This window comes from Jaculus jaculus, chromosome 10 (genome assembly GCF_020740685.1).
Source record: "Jaculus jaculus isolate mJacJac1 chromosome 10, mJacJac1.mat.Y.cur, whole genome shotgun sequence".
Classification (NCBI taxonomy): Eukaryota; Metazoa; Chordata; class Mammalia; order Rodentia; family Dipodidae; genus Jaculus; species Jaculus jaculus.
In genome coordinates this window covers 98288069-98308317 of record NC_059111.1, presented here as the reverse complement: position 1 = coordinate 98308317, position 20249 = coordinate 98288069, and the positions used below count along the sequence as shown (strand labels likewise).

The window sequence follows — 20249 nt, the reverse complement described above, 5'->3', positions numbered from 1 at the left end:
TCATATATGTTTGTGCAGATGGTACCCAGATAATAGCTCCATTTTAGGAGGCTGTGGGACCTTAGGGACTGTGGTTCTTCTAGGAGTAGTGAGTCACTGGTGGGCTCTGACGGGCATATATGTTTATGGCTCTACCCAGAGCACTCTGTAATTCCTGCCTGTTATGATGTGATGTGACTAGTCACCTCCTTCTCCTGGCAACCTGGACTGAGCTGTTCCATCGAATTTCCCTCCATGACGGGCTCAAATTCCCTGAACAACATTCCAGAACAAATAAGTCCTCCCTCCCTGAAATTGCTTTTGTCAGGTACTTTGTCACAATGAAGAGGAAAGGGACTAATGCAGTTCACTTAATCTACCCATTTTCTGTATCGTCTTAATAACTTCACATATATGTACTTAAGTTATCTGACAATAAAGACAATTCCTTTGCATTTTTTTGCAGGCCTTATGTTCCTAGCAAGGATTACTAGTACAAAATTCTGTCAAGTAGCTAAAGTGGTCACATTTTTGCCTTTATTTTATTTTATATGTTTATTGATTTGTTTTTTTTTTGGAGGGGAGAGTTTTTCAAGGTAGGGCTTCACTCTAGCCCAGGCTGACCTGGAATTCACTATGTAGTCTCAGGATGGCCTCAAACTCACCGTGATCCTCCTACCTCTCTGCCTCCTGAGTGCTGGGATTAAAGGCGTGCACCACCACTCCCGGCTTGCCTTAGATGCCTTTAGATGGAGAACATTAACTTTTATTATTAAACATTGCATCCCCCAGAAATTTTCTCTATGATCAAAATAAGCACGTTCATTTAAATTCTAAAGTTGCTGAGAATTTTTATTCTGAATATGTGCTGAATTTTGTTAAGTGTTGGTTCCATTGAGACTCATATATCCCTTTTCCTTCTACTTAATCTTTTAATATGGTAAATTGCATTTGATTTTCACTTATAAAACTAAGCTTGTGTCTCTAGGATAAATATCCAATTCAATCTTTATAAATTATCAGTGTGGATAAGACAATATTTATTAAAGTCTCTTATGTTTATGTTCATGAGGGATAGTCCTCTGTACATTTTGTTTTCTGTTAATATGTAACTAAACTTTCTTTTTAGGCCTGATGTGTGTGTGTGTGTGTGTGTGTGTGTGTGTGTGTGTGTGTATAAGTCTGAGTGATTTTTTTGTGTGTGTAAGTCTGAGTGATGTCATTGTTCAAGGGCTATTCTTCCAAATGGTTTTGATAATTTAGAATCTCATGTTAACAGTTTGTAGCAAGAACTATTGTATTGAAGGGCTTAAGTCAAACTCTTATATTCCTAAGAGATTGACTAGTACAGCCTAAATGAAACATGTGACATGTATAAAAATGTATGAAATGAATAGAAATGTATAAAATGCACAAACTGTTCTTCCCTAAAGCTGTTTATCTCATCATTTGTCAGAGTGAAAAAAAAAAAATTCTAACATAGTCAGCTTCCCTGGCCCCTATCCACAGAGTATGCCAGCAAAAGGAAGAGGTAGAAAGGATTTGGGAAGTTACCAGCCATGTCTGGTAAGATGCATTCCTCTAGATGGGTTCCCGGGACAGCTCTCAAGCTGTGATAACTTGATGAATTATCCTGTTGCATTCCAGGGAGATTGAAGAACTGGGAGTGGTAATCAGGAATCTAAACATCCTGCCAAGTAGACAATCCAAGAGGCACACTGACAAATGTTTCATTGGATTCCTTCGCATTTTCCCTTTGCTTCATGGTGATTACCCTTCTCTTCCCATTTGTCAGTGCAGACTCAGTGGCCTGGTTTTCAGAACACCCTCAGGACATGGTATATTTCCCAGGATCTCAAATCACCTTGTATTAGTTATATTTTAGCTTGGCCAATACTCGTGTGGTAAATGACACTTATCATGGGCAGAAAAGCCAGCAAAAGTAACCATGGACAGAAACTTTGGGCACCAAAAAGACATGCTGAAGAGTGACTTTGAATAGAGGGGTAGTTATTTATTTGGTCAGTGTATGATTATATTAGCCTCTTACGGGGGACTCCATGTCTACTCTTGCCCTCCTGTGACTTCTTCAATACAGCTGAGAGACTTTGTTAAAACATATTCAGGGGCTTTCATGCTTAAAGGCTTCCTATGTCACTTGGAGTAAACTGAAGTTCCTTACAGTGGACATGCTCCTAAATTGAGAATGAGGTAGGCTTCATACCTCCATTCCCTGACTGAGTTCCTACCACAGTGGACTCTTACTATCTGGCTACAATGTTAGGTCATACCTCAGAACCCTTGTATTTGCTGATTTCTTTACTCAGAGACTCTTCTCCCCCTTATTTACCCAATCTATGCCCCACTTTTGTAGATTTTCATTCTAATTTCATCTCAGGGAAATGTTCTCCCACAAATCAACATATTATCTTCCTTCATCATCTTTTTTCATCTCAGGGCACTCATCACATCCTTCTTTTGTTCCCCTAAATTTACTTAGTTAAAAATTAGCAACAGCCGGGGGTGGTGGCGCTCGCCTTTAATCCCAGCACTCAGGAGGCAGAGGTAGGAGGATCGCTGTGAGGTTGAGGCCATCCTGAGACTACAGAGTAAATTCCAGGTTAGCGTCTGGGCTAGAGTGAAAACTTACCTCGGAAAACCAAAAAATAAAAAATAAATAAAATAAATAAATAAATAAAAATAAAAATTAGCACCAGGCCTGGGGAGATTGCTCAGTGGTTAAGGTGTTTGTGTGTGAAACCTAAAGACCCAGGGTTCAATTCCCCCAGTACCCATGAAAAGCCAGATGCACAATGTGGTGCATGCATCTGGAGTTCTTAAGCAGTGGCTGGAGGCATTGGTGCACCCATTCCCCTCCCCGCAACTCTCTCTCTCTCTCCTGCCTCTCCTTTCTATGTTTACCACTACTTGAAAATAAAATAAATAAATAATACTTTTAAAAGTTAAGAACAAAAATATAAGCTATCTGGAATGCCAAGGTTTAAATTTATTTTTCCCTCCATGGTTCTATTCAGGCAGATACTTACATGCTCAAAAATGATGGTGAAATAAATGAAATTACTTGAACTCTTAAATCAATGGTCCTGGGGCCTTTGGATTTGAGGCTGGGCACTTCAAGATGCATCAAGTGTGCTCTACTTAAGTTTGTGTGAATGTGCTGGATTGGATTAAATTTTAACATTGAATTCTCATAGATTCATACTTCAAAACACAAACTCTCTAATCTTCATTTGCATTTTTTTGAGGTAGGGTCTTACTCCAACTCAGCCTGACCTGGAATTCACTATGTAGTCTCAGGGTGACCTGAAACTCATGGGGATCCTCCTATGTCTGCATTTTTAAATATAATGATAAATAATGGTAGAGCTTCTCAGTCTTAACCTTATTCATATTTTGGGAAAACTAATTACTTGTGGTGAGGGTTGGTTTGTGAGATATTTATGTAGCCTTCTTGGTCTTTATTCACTAGAGGTCAGATGGAAGATGTCAATTCTTCCCCCAAATTGTGACAACTGAATTTGTCTGCAGACATTACCAGGTGTCCCTGGGGAGGGGCAAAATTATTGCTCCCAATTTATAGCTACTGATATAATTAATATACATATCTATTTATTTGGATAAACTTATTTTTTACATAAAACACGCAATGTAGTGGTTATGAGAATGCCATACTTACTTTATGCACCCCATCAGTAAGTGCCTGAATTAGGCCAGCATTGCTCACCCAATAGCAGCACATTAGAGTGGTGGGTACAAAGATAAGTTTAGAAAGAAAAAAAGAGATAACCCTTCATTGAATTGTCTGAGAACTCCATCTCTATAGAATAATGAGAAATGCTGACATTTCATTAAAAGGGCTAGAAAAACCTTTTGAAATAATCATGTGTAATTCTCCATAACTTATACAAGTAACAACAGATTGAACAGATGGTTTGTTTGTGGGTAAAAAATGGAGTTAGAAAAGAAAAATAGGTGACCTGAAGTCTGTATAGAAGAAAGGTTTTTACTTATTAATCCTTACTTAATCACTCACTTGGGGGAGAGTTTGGCTAGGAGAATAGACTGGAGGTAGGCAAATAAATTTATAGTGCTTCTCTCTGTTTTTAAAAGAGATTGATTAATTGAAACCTCTATTTGCAGAGCTACATCTTAGCCCTCTCTTGACTCTTTTGTCCAGATAGCATTCCTTATAAGAGGAGAATTCCTAAAAACTACTTACCATAAAAAATGTCTCTAATTTTGGGATAGGAGTGGAAATAAATACTCTAAAAAATCATATGAAGGGCTGGAGAGATGCCTTAGAGGTTAAGGTTCTTGCAAGCAAAGACAAAGGACCCAGGTTCAGTTCCTCAGTACCCATGTAAAGCCAGATGCACAAGGTGGCACAAGCATCTGGAGTTTATCTGCAGTGGCTGGAAGCCCTTGTGTATCCATTTTCTTTCTATCTGCCTCTCTCACTCTCTCTCTCTCTCTCTCTCTCTCACACACACACACACACACACCCACACACAAATAAATAAATAAATATAATATTGAAAGAAGACTTTAAAGTCATATGATATGTGTAATAAATACCACTGAAGTTGAATTGAAACAATGTAGCTTCAGAGCTGTGGCAAAGCGCAGTATATTTTTACACAGAATTTGAAATGGATGCTGCCAATCACCAAGCTGTCAATCAACAAAGGGAAAGGAATGGATCAAGGAGCAGGAGAGAGCTGATGGATGCCAGAAAAATCTTGAAATCTGTGTTTTGAATATATTTGGGTAGCTGACTCCTGCTTCTTAGTTATTTGACGTGATAATTTTTAATCTCATCTATATTGTATATATTCATCTGTGTGAGACTGGACCCTAGATCTACCCCTTTATCTTTCCTCAGTTAAATGAGATGCAAATTTCACAAAGCCAGTAAGTCCAGCCCCTGAGGCTTACTAACCCCAGAATTAGAGCTACAGTGATTAGCCTCTATGTTCTTCATCAAAGCATGTCACTAAATAGGTCACAAGAGGCATCAAAGAAGCCAAAATGGTGGTAGTGGGGAGGGAGCAGCCCTCTAAAGAAGAGTGGCACTTAATTGGGAACTTTCAAAGACCTATCACTCCTTGTGACAATCCAAAAAAAAAAAAAAAAAAAGTTCTCAGGTTTTGTGGAGGCAGGTGGGCAGGGCCTGACAGCCTGAAGTTAACCAGGCTTCCTGTAGGGAGGGCTTTTGGGGTGTGGGCAGGAAGGAGTGGCTGGTTTTGCACTTTGCTTTTTCGTCCCCGAATGTCATGTAAAAAAAGGAAAACAAAAACGTGTGAGGTCAAAATTGCACCCTAAAGGGCCATCGATTTTCCCATTTAAGATATCCGACTTGATAAAACCAGGGTACGAATCCATGGGAAAAAAAAAAAAATAGTTGGAAAACCATAATCACGTTGGGTCTCTGGTAGGAACAAAACATTCTCACATCATCCCTGGTCTTTGGGTGTGAATCCTTTCACTTGCTCCGTGGGGAGAGCCTGCCCCTGGAGTATCTTGCTTTTGAATAAGCTTCCCAATCAGCTCTCAGGGGCAAGGCACTCTCCCTCCCTCGCCCAGCCTCCCCCCCCCTCCTCTGCCCACTCCTCTCATCTCTCTCCCTCCCATTCTCCATTTCCCTTCTGTTCCCTCCCTGGCGGGGTGTAATTGAGTCAAAGACAGGATCAGGTTCCCCGCCTTCCAGTCCAAAAAAAAAATCCCGCCAAGGGAGCCCCAGAGCACAGGAAAATCTGGAAGTGGAGAAAGAGAGAGTGGGGGGGGGGGGGAGAAGAAAGCACGCAGTGAGTCATCGGTCCAGAAGGTGGAGGTGGGGGTGGGTGGGCACGAGCCGCAGCCTCCCAGGCAGGAGCAGCAGCCCGCGGTACCTGGACCCACGAGGCGGCCTTTGGCGGGAGGGGAGCCTGGCCCCGAGCAGCAAACGCATCCTCTTCCCCTGCGCCCTGCCGCGAGGACCCCGGCGACTCCAAGTAAGTGATCGCCAGGCTCCCTGGCGCCTCCGGGGGGCTGCTGCGATTGCGATTGCGATTGCGGGCGCGGCCCCACCCTGGACCACTTTTCCCGGCTGCCCGCAGACTGAGGTGGTGGGGACCGGAGACAGAGAGGCTGGCAAACCCGACTTGCTCCAGAGGCAAGACTCGTTTCAGACTCAAACCCAGGCGTCTTGTGGGGGCCGGTTAGTTAGGATGCGCTAGGATGAGAGCAAGGCTTTTGTCGCGCCGCGCTCGCGTGGGGATGGGCGGCGGGTGCCGGTACCCGCTGGAGCACGCGTGGGCGCGGGGCGCAGGGCTGGGCGGGTGCTCGGGGCAAAACCCAGAGCTCTGGTGGGTGTGTCTGGGCCCCCACGGGAGACGCCAGGTCTCTCTTCCCTTCCCCGCCTGCGCTTCTCTGATGGCCCACCGGGGACTTTTCTTTGGGGGTGCTCGAGGTGTGGAGCTGGATTTGCTCCTAGCAGCACTGGTGGCAGCCAGGGCTTCTCTCCAGGGGCAGCGGGCACCCCTTGTCCTGAGTGCCAGGCCAGTAATTGGTCCTAGACTTGGTTCACCCCAAAGTTTCCAAGACACACGTGAATCTCATCTCCCACCTGAATGCTAACAGCATGGCGGCCTCCAACACAGCCGCCTGGGTTTTCGATTTCAGCCTCGCAAACCTAGGGTATGGTTGGGACAAAGTGACTAGATAACTCTGAATTTCTGAGCTGATGTCACGACAAGTTAGCAGGGTTTGGTAGAGGGACGTATTCAGCTCTTTAGTGACTGCACGAAACAAAACTTTCTGCACGCGCACACACGCACACTTACACACGCACGCACACGCACACTTTTCTGTGTGCATGATACGATGTTTCTGCATCAAGTAGGGTTGATGTACACTGTATTATCAGCTCCTCCTGCCTTCTGCCACATGCCCAGTAGGCTGAGGGGCAGAGAGAGAAGGGAGGGTGGATGGCCACGCGGAGTGGAGGTGAAATTCCTGGAGGGAAAAGTTCTTTTCACATCTCTCCTCTTAGAGGTATTCCTTGCCCACACTGTGTGTGTGTGTGTGTGTGTGTGTGTGTGTGTGTGTGTGTGTGTGTGTGTGTTTGTGTTGGAGAGAGGCCTGGGAGGAGATTCAGGAAACACCAAGGAAAGCTTTGAACTAACAACATAATAGGGCAATTTCACGTTGGGGGCAATGCTGAATTGGAGAAAGAGCAGAGCCCATTTCAGCCCTTTGATCATCCGGGAATGAATCGTTTTTGTGGGAATATTAAAAGGTAATGAGAGTGAAACAAAAGAGAAGTTGGCCAACATACAAAATAAAGCTGGTGTTTTCTAGCTTCATTATGTCCCTTTTAAAGTAAATTATGTGCCTTAAAGGGCAAATCATTAAAAGCACTTATACTCCAGTTAAATGTGAAGGAAATTAGAGTGGGTAGTAGATCCCTCTCCCCTTTGGAACCTGAGTTATTTCAGACAGTCCATAGTCATAGTTTGTCAACTAAGTTAGAATATGGTATTTAATTTTAAAAATAGTAAATGCCCCAATGTGTCATTCTTTTGTGCTTTAAGAAACTTTTTTCTTTTTGCTTTAAGTTCTGTAATTACACTTTAAAAATTTTTTTTTTAATTTTTATTTATTTATTTGAGAGCGACAGACACAGAGAGAAAGGCAGATAGAGGGAGAGAGAGAGAATGGGCGCGCCAGGGCTTCCAGCCTCTGCAAACGAACTCCAGACGCGTGCGCCCCCTTGTGCATCTGGCTAACGTGGGACCTGGGGAACCGAGCCTCGAACCGGGGTCCTTAGGCTTCACAGGCAAGCACTTAACCTCTACGCCATTTCTCCAGCCCACACTTTAAATTTTTAAAAGACAACTTTCTTTCTACTGCTGCTCAATGACCCGCTTCAGGACATTTCTCCTCATTTAGTGACCAGCCAGAAGTGGAAAGACTCCCACCACCTCCAGCCACATAAAATCCAGAGCCCCATTTGTTGCTGGATCCCAGCTTTTTTTTTTTTTTTTTTTTCCGGTGGTACAAATGCATCATGTCCTCACAGCTGGAGCTGTGAGACACAACTTTATGCACAACTTTATGCAGTCTTTTAACTATGTGAGCCCTACAAGAGCTGTTATAGAGAATAAGAAAAATAAACTGAATTTGACTAGATTTCCTGCAATGCACTATGTGTTTTATATCATGTATACTTTTGTGTGCTTTTGGACCTCCTTCCATGACATGAGGAACAAAGCAACTTACTAGTTTGTTAAAAGTTCCTGCCGGGTGTGGTTGCACACACGCCTTTAATCCCAGCACTCAGGAGGCAGAGGTAGAAGAATCACCGTGAGTTTGAGGCCACCTTGAGACTATAGAGTGAATTTCAGGTCATCCTGGGCCAGAGCCAAGACTCTACCTCAAGGAAAAAAAAAAAAAAAAGTACTCTCTATGTTTCTGATTTAGTATTCACATACAGTGATATGTATTACAAAGCCTGTTGTGTTTAAATGGGAATTTTTTTTTCCCCCTAGTAATAGAGCCAATGGACTGGTTTGAATTTTCACAAAATCTCATCAGTGGAAAATAAAATGAGAGAAGGCCCCCAAAGCATTTTACTGCTGTTATCAATAAAATCAGTCCAACACATCAGCTGTTTTAGATTTAAATGTCCTCCCTAAAGCAATAGTCAATTTCTCATTGAAATGGCATTATCTCCTGATTTCTGAACATACTCCCTGTATTTGTAGAGTCTGAGTTAGCCTGACTTATTTAAAAGTGTGAGGGTAACAGTATGTTAAAGTCAGAATTCAGAATACACACAACAATTCTCTAAACATTTGTGCTTTTAATTTTTTTAAGTGTATTTATTTATTTACTTGAGAGAGAGAGAGAGACAGACAGACAGAATGAGCATGGGCATTCCAGGGCCTCTAGCCACTGCAAACTAACTCCAGACACATGTGCCACCATGTGCATCTGGCTTACCTGGATACTGGGGAATCGAACCTGGGTCCTTAGGCTTTGCAGGAAAATGCCTTAAATGCTGAGCCATCTCTCCAGCCCAACACTTATACTTTTAATACGGCAGCATGGTGATAGGAGAGTTGTCCACATTCAAACCAAACAGGGCAATGGGACAGCAAATGTCCTTCACTTTGGAGTAGACTTGACACACTTCCAACTCCGGTTTTTGTAAAGGGCCCTTCGCTGCTTCTGCTCCACGCTTATGGGAAGATGCTAAGCAGGGCTTCTTGAGAAGATAAGTGTTTTCTCCTGTGGATGCTGTTCCGATGACTAAACCTCAGACCTCTGTTTCTTCCTGGCATGAGGCCAAGCACTTGCCCCTGGCATGAGGGGTTAAAGGAACATTAGGATATGGGTGGTAAGACTGCTTTCCCATGTAGGGTCAATTGGCTTGAGTTAAATTTGGGCTGTGGCCTCCCTTTGGGAATCTCTTTTCCATTCTTGATGTTTGTGGGCAAAGCAAACATCTACCCAGTGGGATTTTTTTTTTTTTTCTGTTCACTTCAAGACTGACTTACAGATGGCACATATTTTTCCTAGGGCCATCATGACCTTTCTAGATTATAAATTATAACAAGCCTTTCCATGATGTTGTAAGGTACTACAGCTTAAATGTGAAGCTGTAGTAAGGCATTATCTGAGGGTATAATAATTGTGGTAGCAATAATAGATTTGATCATGGAGGCCACGTTCACTGTAAATTCTCTTAAGTGTAGGCAAGATATATAGTCAACAGCTTACTGAGAGAAATAAACTTTAATTTCCCCTAGTGCTCTTTATATTTAGGATCATTTCTTCACAATAGATTTAGATAGAGTCCTACTTCAAATGGAAAAGCAAAAACCAAGCAGCATTAGACAGTTCCTAAAAGCAGAATTCTCAGAATCTTAAATTCCATACATATGAATCAACAATAAAAATTATATATAAAACTATATATTATTAGTCTTAAAACTAGTGACGGACACAATTGGGCTCTTAGACTTAAGAATTTCTCTTAGCAAATACCAAATTACTAGCAGCTGTCTCTCTAGCTTTTCATTCTCATTTCTTCTAACTTTTTAGGTGTACTTACTTCCTCCTTTCAGCCTTGTTTCTGCAATTTTTTTATTAATTCAGTTGCCATCATTTCCCATCCCACAAGTTCCTTGAAGCCTGCCCAACCCTTTCCTCATACCTGTGGTCACACATAATCCTGTATGTTCTGAACTGAAAACGTGGGCCCAGAGCTTGGAATTCCTGGAAGACTGGGCATTGCTAGCTAACATCTTGACCTATTCAACACAAATACGCTTTCTCCTATTGAAATACATTTTTCCTTTCTTTGATTCAGACTCTGGTCAGGTCAGCTTACACTTTTAACAGTATAATAAATGACTTTATTGCCCTCTTAAGTGTGGGGGGAGGGACTGCTGGGTGACTCATCTCCTTCACTCTTTCCCTGGTCCTTCCTAAACAGTTTTTTTTTTTCTTGCTGCTACTTGACCAGTCTCCCCCCCCCTCTCTCTCTCTCTCTCTCTCTCTCTCTCTCTCTCTCTCTCTCTCTCTCTCTCTGTGTGTGTGTATATATGGCTAGGTGCTTGACACTGTCCTGGACACCGTGCCCTATTTAAGAAATGCAGTCTAGGTTCTTTACTTTAGTTTTGCATTTCCATTCATTTTGGTGTTAATGTGTAAAATTCTTTATTAGACATTTCTTTACGAGAGATCTTAATTAAAGTCCATTTACTGCTACCTATCCCTTGGGGAGGAAATGCTTCAGAAGTCACAAGTAATTTCATCGATCAGACAGCATTTTGCATTTCTTTCTTTTCTGACTACTCAGCAGCATTACTTGCTGGGCCCTGTGTTCTCCTGACATCTATCTTTTCCCTGTGACTGCCTCCACATAGTATGATATGATTCCCCCCGCCCCAACATCTTTGGACACTTAGTTTCTCATCTTTTTATTTTTCATTTTCTCCCTCAACTTCTGAATATAGACAGTCACTTTTAAATTCTGCCACCGTGAACTGCACCCCTGGCACCATCCTTCATGTGACTCACCCCCACCTTTTATTGGAAAAACTCTCAAATCTCCTCTGTGTTTGCATTCATACTCCTCCTGCCTCAGCCTTCTGAATGCTGTAATGACAGGCATCATGCACCACCGTAGTTTAGCTCTAGACTCCTGTTTTATTTTCCCTCCTTCCTTCCCTCTCTTCTTTTCCTTCCCTTCCTTTCCCTCCCTCTCTCCCTCCCTCCCCCCTTTCTTGAGCAAGAATTGAAGGAAATCATTCCAGCACATCCCTACCGGGAGCAGGGCTTGAGTGAGGTACTAGCCATCCAGCAGTGTGATGTGGGATACAAAGACAATGCCTTCAAGCAGTTTACAATCTGTTCCATGTATATATGAGATTAGAATGCAGATTACTACTCCACAAGATATTTTCATTCACAGTTTTTGCCCTAAGCATTTCCAGTGATGAAGGGGTCACATTTTCAAGAGTAAAAGTAAAAACAGAGTTCATAAGATGCGATATCATATCAAACACTGATTTTAAAAGCATCCATAATTTATTATGGAGGAAAAATTAAACTCTCAATTTCTTCATGCTTTATGTTTGCCACATAATGGAGCCAAAAAGTAAAAGAAAAGAAAATGGGTCTTAGTGCTTAAAATTTCAGTCTGAGATTGTTTACAAGTATAATTTTAAATGTATGGTAACTCACCTTAGATGTCATTTTTTTGGATAATGTACCTAGACATGAGATGATTTTCTTTCAGTGAAAATGTACACATGGAGAAAGAGAAAATGACCCCTCCTCAGTTGTGGGATTTGGGTGACATTTTAAGGAAGTCTGAAATAGAAGCCAGGATGGGTGACTCACACCTCTCCCCTCTAGGTGGCGCTCTCTTGTGACCTACTGCAGAGCTCCCTGGCCCTCAGTTCTACCCTCTTTTCCCTAAGCCTCTTTTTCATGGCCCTCTCAGAGAGCAGCTCCTCTCCCAGAAGGCTGAAAGGTCCTGCTGTCTAGCTAGTGGCTCCCACCATCAGGGCCAGCTCCCACCACCCACCCACCCACACTCCGCCCTCCTTGAAGGCAGGGCCTTCTCCTCCAGAGAAGTACTTAGCAAGAGACCATCAGAGGCCCCCAATGGAAGACTGGCAAATAAGTGAAAATAGATAGCCTTAGGATCCTTCTCTTTGAGGATCATGACCCAGTCCCTTGACCGACTTCTCCACCCAGTTCCCTTGCCAAGCCATCAACCCACCTCAGATGTGCAGCTGGGATCTCTGGCCTCCACATTCCAGCACTGTCTTCCTTCCAAGGGTCCTCAGTGCAGCCGCCTGCCTCAAACCCTGTAAGGTCTTATGGTGTCTGACTGGTGGTTCCTTCCAGCATTCTTCTACTTCTAAACAAACTTGAAGCATAACTCTAATCTAGCTACGTGGCCTTTGCTTGTCAGATGGTTTCATATTTGTATTTCATAACAATCCACTCAGGTAGGTCTAGTAAGATATGCTTATTTTTATTTCTTTGTTTGTTTGTTTATCCAAATATTTCACTTACTTACTAGAGGAGACAGAGAGAGCGAGAGAAATTGAGTCCTGGAACACCAGGGCCTCTTGCCACTGCAAACGAACTTGAAATACATGCACCACATTGTGTATCTGGTTTTATGTAAGTCCTGGGGAATCAAACCCAGGCCATCAGGCTTTGCAAGCAAGTGCCTTCAACAGCTGAGCCATCTCTCCAGCCATGGGTGAGCTCCTTTTTAAACGGTACAGAAATGCTTAAAGAAGGTAAGGTGGCTCCTTTTAATTGCATTAACAAGACAAACATCTTAGAATTCCTAGCCTGGGTAAATTATTTTCTTCCCTATTGTATAATACCACTTATCTTTTTGGATAAACAATTGATTTTTTTCCTCCCAATTGCCTCCCACATGAAATCTGAAATTGATAATAGATATGTGTAAATAAAGGTTATTCATGTATTCATATATATTTGTGTGTGTGTGTGTGTGTGTGTGTGTGTGTGTGTGTGTCTGTATTCTGACACTGTTTCTGCCCTTAAGTGTTTGTTGGATTAACTATTCATGCCTGAACATCTATGTGTTTGGGGGTCTCCCTCCCGAGATTCTGTTTTAAGAGGTGGGATAAGGAGACCAGAGCATATGACGGTGCATTTGGGTAGAGATGATCCAGTAGAAGCTTTGGCCCTCATGGTGGAATATTCAAGTTCTGGAGGCAAGGCAATTGAGGTACAAGCTACTCCCTTTGGTATTAGTAGTGAGATTATGAGCAAACACTGTGGTCGTTTCCTCTTCAATTCCCTTTTTTTGTCTTACATGTGGGCCACATAGCCTCTAGGATAGACATAGGAGCATTGGTTGAGAGGGACTGGACACGGCATCTGCTTGCTGGGCGTGTTGGTGAGGATGAGGTAAGTGACAGTTATGAAGCAGCATTAGGGGAACCTTTCTACTGACCCCTTCCTTTTTTGTTCCTCATGCCCGATTCCGCTTGCTGCCAAATGCACAAGCACACACAGATGTGGAACTTGATGCTTTTCTAAAATGTCTCTCCTCCCCATCTGCCCAGATCATCCCATCCTTTCTTTCTAAAGGCAATTCAAAACGTGAGCATTCTCTAGGCCTGGGAAATGTGGCATGTAAGATCTGCAAAGCGGAGTGTTGGATACTGACTTTTCTCATGAAGTCTTGGACATTGTGTTTGTTCAGGGATTCCCAACAGAGGCACAGTCTCCTGTGGTTGACATGGGAAGTGTGCTTAGCCAAGTCCTTTCTGGCTCCTATGGATGGAGGTTTCTGTCCAGGGAATGGAGTGAAGGTTGGAATCAAGGAACCAGTGTGTGCTGTTATTACTCAGCATATAATACTAAGTGTATTGTCACATACTTTTTAACCTTCAGGTTTAATGTTCTACCTCTACTTTAGAAACAAGGATGTTCTACTCTGCCTAGCTGACAGATCGCTGGTAAAGGAAACTGTCCACAATGTAGCATTACTAAACTGTAAACCTTTATACTACCCATAAGCTACTGATATTAAAATCCAGCCAGGTACATTTTGTCTTTCTCATTCCTCATTCCTGCTTCTGTCATTGTCATTTTCTCAGACAACCTAGAGGTGGCTTAAGATGCCTGGAGGTAAGTTTGATCCAATGAAGCGAGGAGGTAAGATGTGTGACAGGAATGAAGGAAAGGAAATGTGAATCATAGTTTAAAAAAACAACAAAAAAACCCTGAGAAGACAATGTTAAATATGGCCAAACTGAAACAGTCACGGCTTCTTTTATTAAATACTGTGTTCTGGTTCCTTCTCCAGAGTCTTAAAGGATACATATCCTATTTATCAAGTTGGCTATTTTCACCAAAGTTAGGTCTTCACAATTGTCAAGCCATCCCTTGAGTGACACAATGACTGTGTTACTGAGACTTCAAGTGACTTTCAAGCCAGTCACTGTTAATCTCCCCAGAGTGAAGGTTCTTAACAGTAGATCTCCCTGGGGGCTCTCAGAACCCACACTTCCAAGAGCAACAGGTGACAGCCATTTTGCTGGCCCTGGAAAACCCATTTTGTGTACCAAACAAAGTAAGAACAATTTAATAAACGTCCTTAACCATAAATCTCCACCCATGATATCCGTAGCTTAATAAACATCATTCATTGGTAGACACACTCCTCACTACTTGCAGAAGCTGTTCACACTTCCCTCACATGTCCAGATCTTTAAGCACTGATTGCCTGAAGTTCCCTTAACAGTCCATGTACCCTGTCCCCATGTGCAGGGGTCTCCCTGACCATTCTTCTGTTGTGGCCTTTTTCCACAGAAGGAAAGGAGCCAAACATTGCCTTCTTAATTCATCTTAAATGCTGATGAAAAGTGTTGAGAAGATTTTTAAATATTTTTATTTATTCATTTATTATATATAGAGAGAATGGGTGCAACAGGGCCTCCAGCCATTGTAAACAAACTCCAGATGCATGCGCCAACTGGTGCATCTGACTTTATGTGGGTACTGGGAAATTGAGCCCGGGTCCTTAGGCTTTGCAGACAAGCACCTTAATTGCTATGCCATCTCTCTAGCCCACTGAGAAGATTTTGCCATCATCATTAAAAGGATATGTTATAATTGCTTTCCTTGGTGTTCTTCTCTGGATTTTAATATCTATCACTCCTCCACTCGTCCCTTTCTGTCTCCCTGTGGAAGAGTAGGCATCCTTCATCTGTGTGACATCCTGGAGACTTTGGACTACTCAGACTTTTGTATCAGAGGTTAGATTTAATCAATAAGTAACATAATATGATGATATTCTCAGGAAAATGTGCAAAATTTTACAGAGTATTGTCATAGTGGCCTATCTTATTTGATGAGAATGTGGCCTTTTGTAACTTAACCGTGCTTTGCTTCCGACAGTAGAGTCAGGTCTCAGGTCTCAAAGTTCAGCAGTCATCATTTGTAATCATAAAGTCATGAAGGTGTTGTGAGCCTCCATCAGCTGGCCGCGAGTGCGTGGTAAGCCAGAACCTGGATCTCTGGAGTAAACAATTCCCTATGCTTTGGAGAATCTGATGTCAGTAGCAGTGTGTGTGTGTGTGTGTGTGTGTGTGTGTGTGTGTGTGTGTGTGGTGTGTCCATGTCTGTAATCACTCATGGGAGTATGCAAAGGTCACTGGACATCTCTGGGCATTGGTCCTTGCCATCCATCTTATTTAAATCAGGGTCTTGTGTTGTTCACCACTGTGTCTCCTTATAGAAGCAGGATTTACATGGGTTCTATGTGCATGGACTTCGGCACTCACACTTGCAAGATAAGTGCATTGTCCACTGAGCCATTTCCCTAGCCTTCAATGGTTAATTGATTTCCACCCCCAAAACTACTACAAAACAAACAACAGTAATAAACATGGAAAGCTCTGCTTTCTGTGGGCAATGCATTTCTTTAGAAGGGTTTAAGGTTCTGTAGGAAAGAGGGCATGCTATGTATTCGAGTATTTTTAAAAAGAATACATACTTAAATTTTGCAACAGTAATATAAAGAGTTTATTCTTTTTTCAAAAACATATTTATTTATTTATTTATTTGAGAGTGACAGAGAGAGAAAGATGGGGGGGAGAGAGAGAGAGAGAGAGAGAGAGAGAGAGAGAGAGAGAGAGAGAGAGAGAATGGGCATGCCAGGGCCTCCAGCCACTGCAAATGAACTCCAGATGCGTGCGCCCCCTTGTGCATCTGGCTAACGTGGGTCCTAGGGAATCAAGCCTCAAGCTGGGGTCCTTAGGCTTCACAGGCAAGCGCTTAACGGCTACACCATCTCTCCAGCCCTAAAGAGTTTATTCTTATTCTCTTCCTTTTTTGTTTTTAAATTTACACTGCATTACATTACTGAATAATGTCTGGAAATATCCAGAGTCTCAGAGAACTCAATGCCTGCCAGACTTGTAAGCTGATGAAATCCTATGAAAAATACAATTTTTTCATTTTTATGTTTGTTATTAGGAAATCACAGTTATACCTGAAGAAACACATTATATTTTTTCCTATTCAAGAGAAATATATGTCCATGGTATGTTACTTAACTTTTATGAATAAAACTTATTTAAAACCCTCAGAATATGCACCATTATTAGCATTGATATGGTTGTACAATTTTTCTGGTAAGAATTTAAAAGAAGTTATGTGCAAAATTGTGTGCCCCTCATTTCTATCAGCATTATAACTGATTCATGTCACATTATAATAGCCAGTCTGACATCAACATGTGCATTTGTTGGCACCATATGAGACAATTAAGAAGGACATTAAATTTATTTAGCTCAATATGGGTAAACTATACTCACAAAAATTGCTTCATAAGTTATAGATTCTCATTAAAAAGATGGAATAGAAAATTCAAACAGTCATCCAAAGAAGAAAGAAAAAAGTCTGTGTCTCAGAAAAGGACATATTTGGATGAGAACAACAACAGAAAATATTCTTGAGGAATTAGCATGTAGCAATTCAAGGTCAAGCTGAGTAAACACAGTGCTTCATTTTTACCCAGAAAGACCCTTCCATATACCCAAAAGTGAAAGTCTCTCTAAGGAAGACACAGCTGGCCTGGACCCTACAAGGACCCCACGTAACTCCTCATCTGGTCCCATGAGCCTGGGAAATTTCTGGGCTACCCTGAGGTTCCCAAGAGTGAGCCTAACTCACTGCAGGTGGGTGAGCCACAAGGCCAACAAACTTCTTTGATGCCTGTCGCCCCAGGGCCTGGCACCCTTCAGGGAATTATTTATTTGCTGTTATTATTTGGAATGACTAGTGTCCAATTGGCTCTAGTTGAAAGTGATTCAGATCAAATTTGGGTTTGACAGCTACATTCTTGATCACAGAGGAGGGATGAAGTCAAATGCCTTTATTGTCTATGCCAGTATTAAGACTCCCACTAACGTTAGCCTGGAGTGTTTTGCAGTCCTTTAAACAAGTGTGTGTGTGTCTGATGGTGAGGGAATTGCAATTTCCCTTCTGATATATGATATCTGGGGATCTGAAGATGTTCTTCAAGGCTGTCATGAATGGATTTGGTTTGGAGTAGTAGATCAAAAGCTACTCCACAGGAAAAAGTGGATAGATGTGGATTTCTACCAATTTCTCTTTAATCAAACCCACATTTCCCAAGGGAAGGCTGACTCCGTAGTTTCTAGTGATTCACTCGGTGATGTTCTCTTGCATGAGGTTAAATAGGAGCCATTAGCTTCAAAGACAGGACATCCACGACAAAAGACATAAACGTGGACTTGAACCAAGACCTTAGGGATAGCATTCAAGGAGGGGAGAGCCCTGGGTCCTCAGGGAGGAACTGTCTCAGAAAATTCTACTCCTAGATGGTGTTGAGACCTGTTCCCACCATGGAAAAAAACAAATGATCTGGTAAATATCACTGGGTCTTTTGGACTCCTCTTCTCTGGTGATGTGCCTTGGAAAATTTCTCTTGACATAGTCATTCCATTAAGTCCACCTGGCCCCTCCCTGCCCTTTCCAGAGGGAGCCTTTGAGAACAAAGCAGTCAGAGTCTCCCACTATTACCATGGCATGTACACTCATGGGTGCTGAACCCTGAGCTGGGTAGAATGGTCCTTGAAGTCAACTAACTCTTCCTATAGCTGCTCGTCCTTTAATTTAGTTTCCATCCATGTCCTTTCCACTTTCCATGGAGGGTCAGCTGGTGACAGGAGCCTAGGAGGAGCCTTCTTTCCTGGGTCAGAGCACTGTGGAGTCCTTGTAGCCCAGGGTCCGAAATACACTGCCCTGTCAGCTTCCTGGGTCAGGATTTTTGTTTTTTAATTTTAAAAAATATTTTATTTTTATTTATTTGACAGGAAGAGGGAGAGAGAGAGAGAAAATGGGTGCACCAGGGCCTCCAGCCACTAAAAATGAACTCCAGATGCTTGTGCCACCTTGTGCACTCTGGTTCTGGCTAGCATGGGTCCTGGGGAATCAAACCTGGGTCCTTTGGCTTTGCAGGCAAAGGCCTTAACCACTAAGCCATTCCTCCAACCCATGGGTCAGGTTTTTGATTTCTACTGATCAGCTAAAATATGTGACATTCTAAACATTCTTCATTATGAAAATGTTTAGAGTTGGGATTTAAAAGTAAAAATAAAAACCTTGGCATGTTGACTCATGCTTTTAACCCCAGTACTCAGGAGGCAGAGGCAGGAGGATTGCTGTGTGTTTGAGGTCATCCTGAGGCTACGTGTTGAATTCCAGGTCAGTCTGGGCTAGATGGAGTTTTTACCTCCAAAAAAACCAAACCAAACAAAAATAACATTTCTTTATTTGTGTGCTGAGGGATGAGTGGGTAAGGGGCACTGCAGGGTCTCTTGCTGCTACAAATGAACACCCACCAGGGTTTACACTTGTGGCTGGGGCAATCAAACCGGGCTAACAGGCTTTATAAGCAAGCATCTTTCACTACTGAGTCATCTCCACAGCTCTGGGACTTGGGGCATTTTTTTAATGAAAAAGTTTAATATAATTCTGAGCAACACACACAATGCTCTTACCGTCTTCCTATCTCAAATTGCCTCCTTCTTCATCTAATATCCAAGTGGAGACAAACTCCAGCCTGATTCCTTGGGATCATCCACTGGACCCTGAACTGAAACAATTGGAGACAGATAGGAAAGGAGAAGATGTAATTTTTCTTCTTTGGCAAGGAATACCAGCCTGAGGTTTAGAGGCTGCTTACTCAAATAGTAATGCATTTCGTTGCTCTTGTAAGTTGACATGGGATTACTCTATTTGACTCTTGCGGTCATTTAAACAAAACCACACTTTGTTCTTTGAGACTATTAAACTATTTGTATGCTCTGCAATATAACGTAGCAGGGAGATTAGTGAGTCTTTTAGATGTGAAGGGAGACTTGGAACCTCTGAACTGGAGGGATGGGGAAGCATATCCCTAAGGACCAAGTAGCCAAGTTATCTTTCAGGAGGTAAATGGAGAAACCATGCAACTGATTCATCAGGTGTGTATGATTTTTACTGAATAAGAATGAAGGAAAATACAGGGACAAGCATCCCATGCATTTGAGAGGGGTGGTACACGTAGCACACATTTATCAACTGATGTTTAAAAAAAGCATCTGGAACCAGGCGTGGTGGCACACGCCTTTAGTCCCAGCACTCCGGAGGTAGAGGTAGGATGGTCGCCGTGAGTTCAAGGCCACCCTGAGACTCCATAGTTCCAGGTCAGCCTGGGCTAGAGTGAGACCCTACCTGGAAAAACAACACAACACAACACGACACAACACGACACAAAACAAAACAAAAAGTATGTGAACATTGTATCATAGACATGAGACATCTCACTGGAAATACTTAACATTTGGAAGTTTCTATATGAAGCAACTTCCATCACCAAGCCATCTTGAACCCCTGACCCTTCACGTGTAAAGGAAGTCTCTGTACTAAGTGTGGGCTCTGATACTTGGGCATGTTTTAACTGCACCCCATGGCTTATACTGTGCTTTGAACATACTGAGTTTCATTCTTGCATCAGAACTTGCACACAGCAGACACTCGCTCATCCACGTTTGCTGTTGGAATCAGCTTTCCCTCGGTTTCTGCCCCTCTATCTGCTCACTGTTAGCTCTCTGTTGGTCTCGGTGAGGTGAAAAATTAACTGACTGTCTTATCCAAAGATTGAGACAGGAGGAATGATAATCTTT

At 42.5% G+C, this 20249-nt stretch overlaps 1 protein-coding gene across 2 annotated transcripts in view; it reads left to right on the top strand.

Moving 5' to 3' along the window:
* Nucleotides 1-5858: 5858 nt before the first annotated feature.
* The window catches only part of Ptn (pleiotrophin), a 108372-nt gene continuing 93981 nt past the window's right edge, over nt 5859-20249 (top strand). Inside the window, exon 1 of one of the 2 annotated variants that reach the window (XM_004661183.2) lies at nt 5859-5990. Coding sequence is in view for 1 of the 2 variants with exons in the window: in XM_045160804.1 (XP_045016739.1) it covers nt 13448-13452 (5 nt within the window). In the remaining variant the exon portion in view is untranslated. Of the gene's footprint in view, nt 5991-13433; nt 13453-20249 lie in introns of those variants that run through there. The other variant, XM_045160804.1, reaches the window with a different exon arrangement.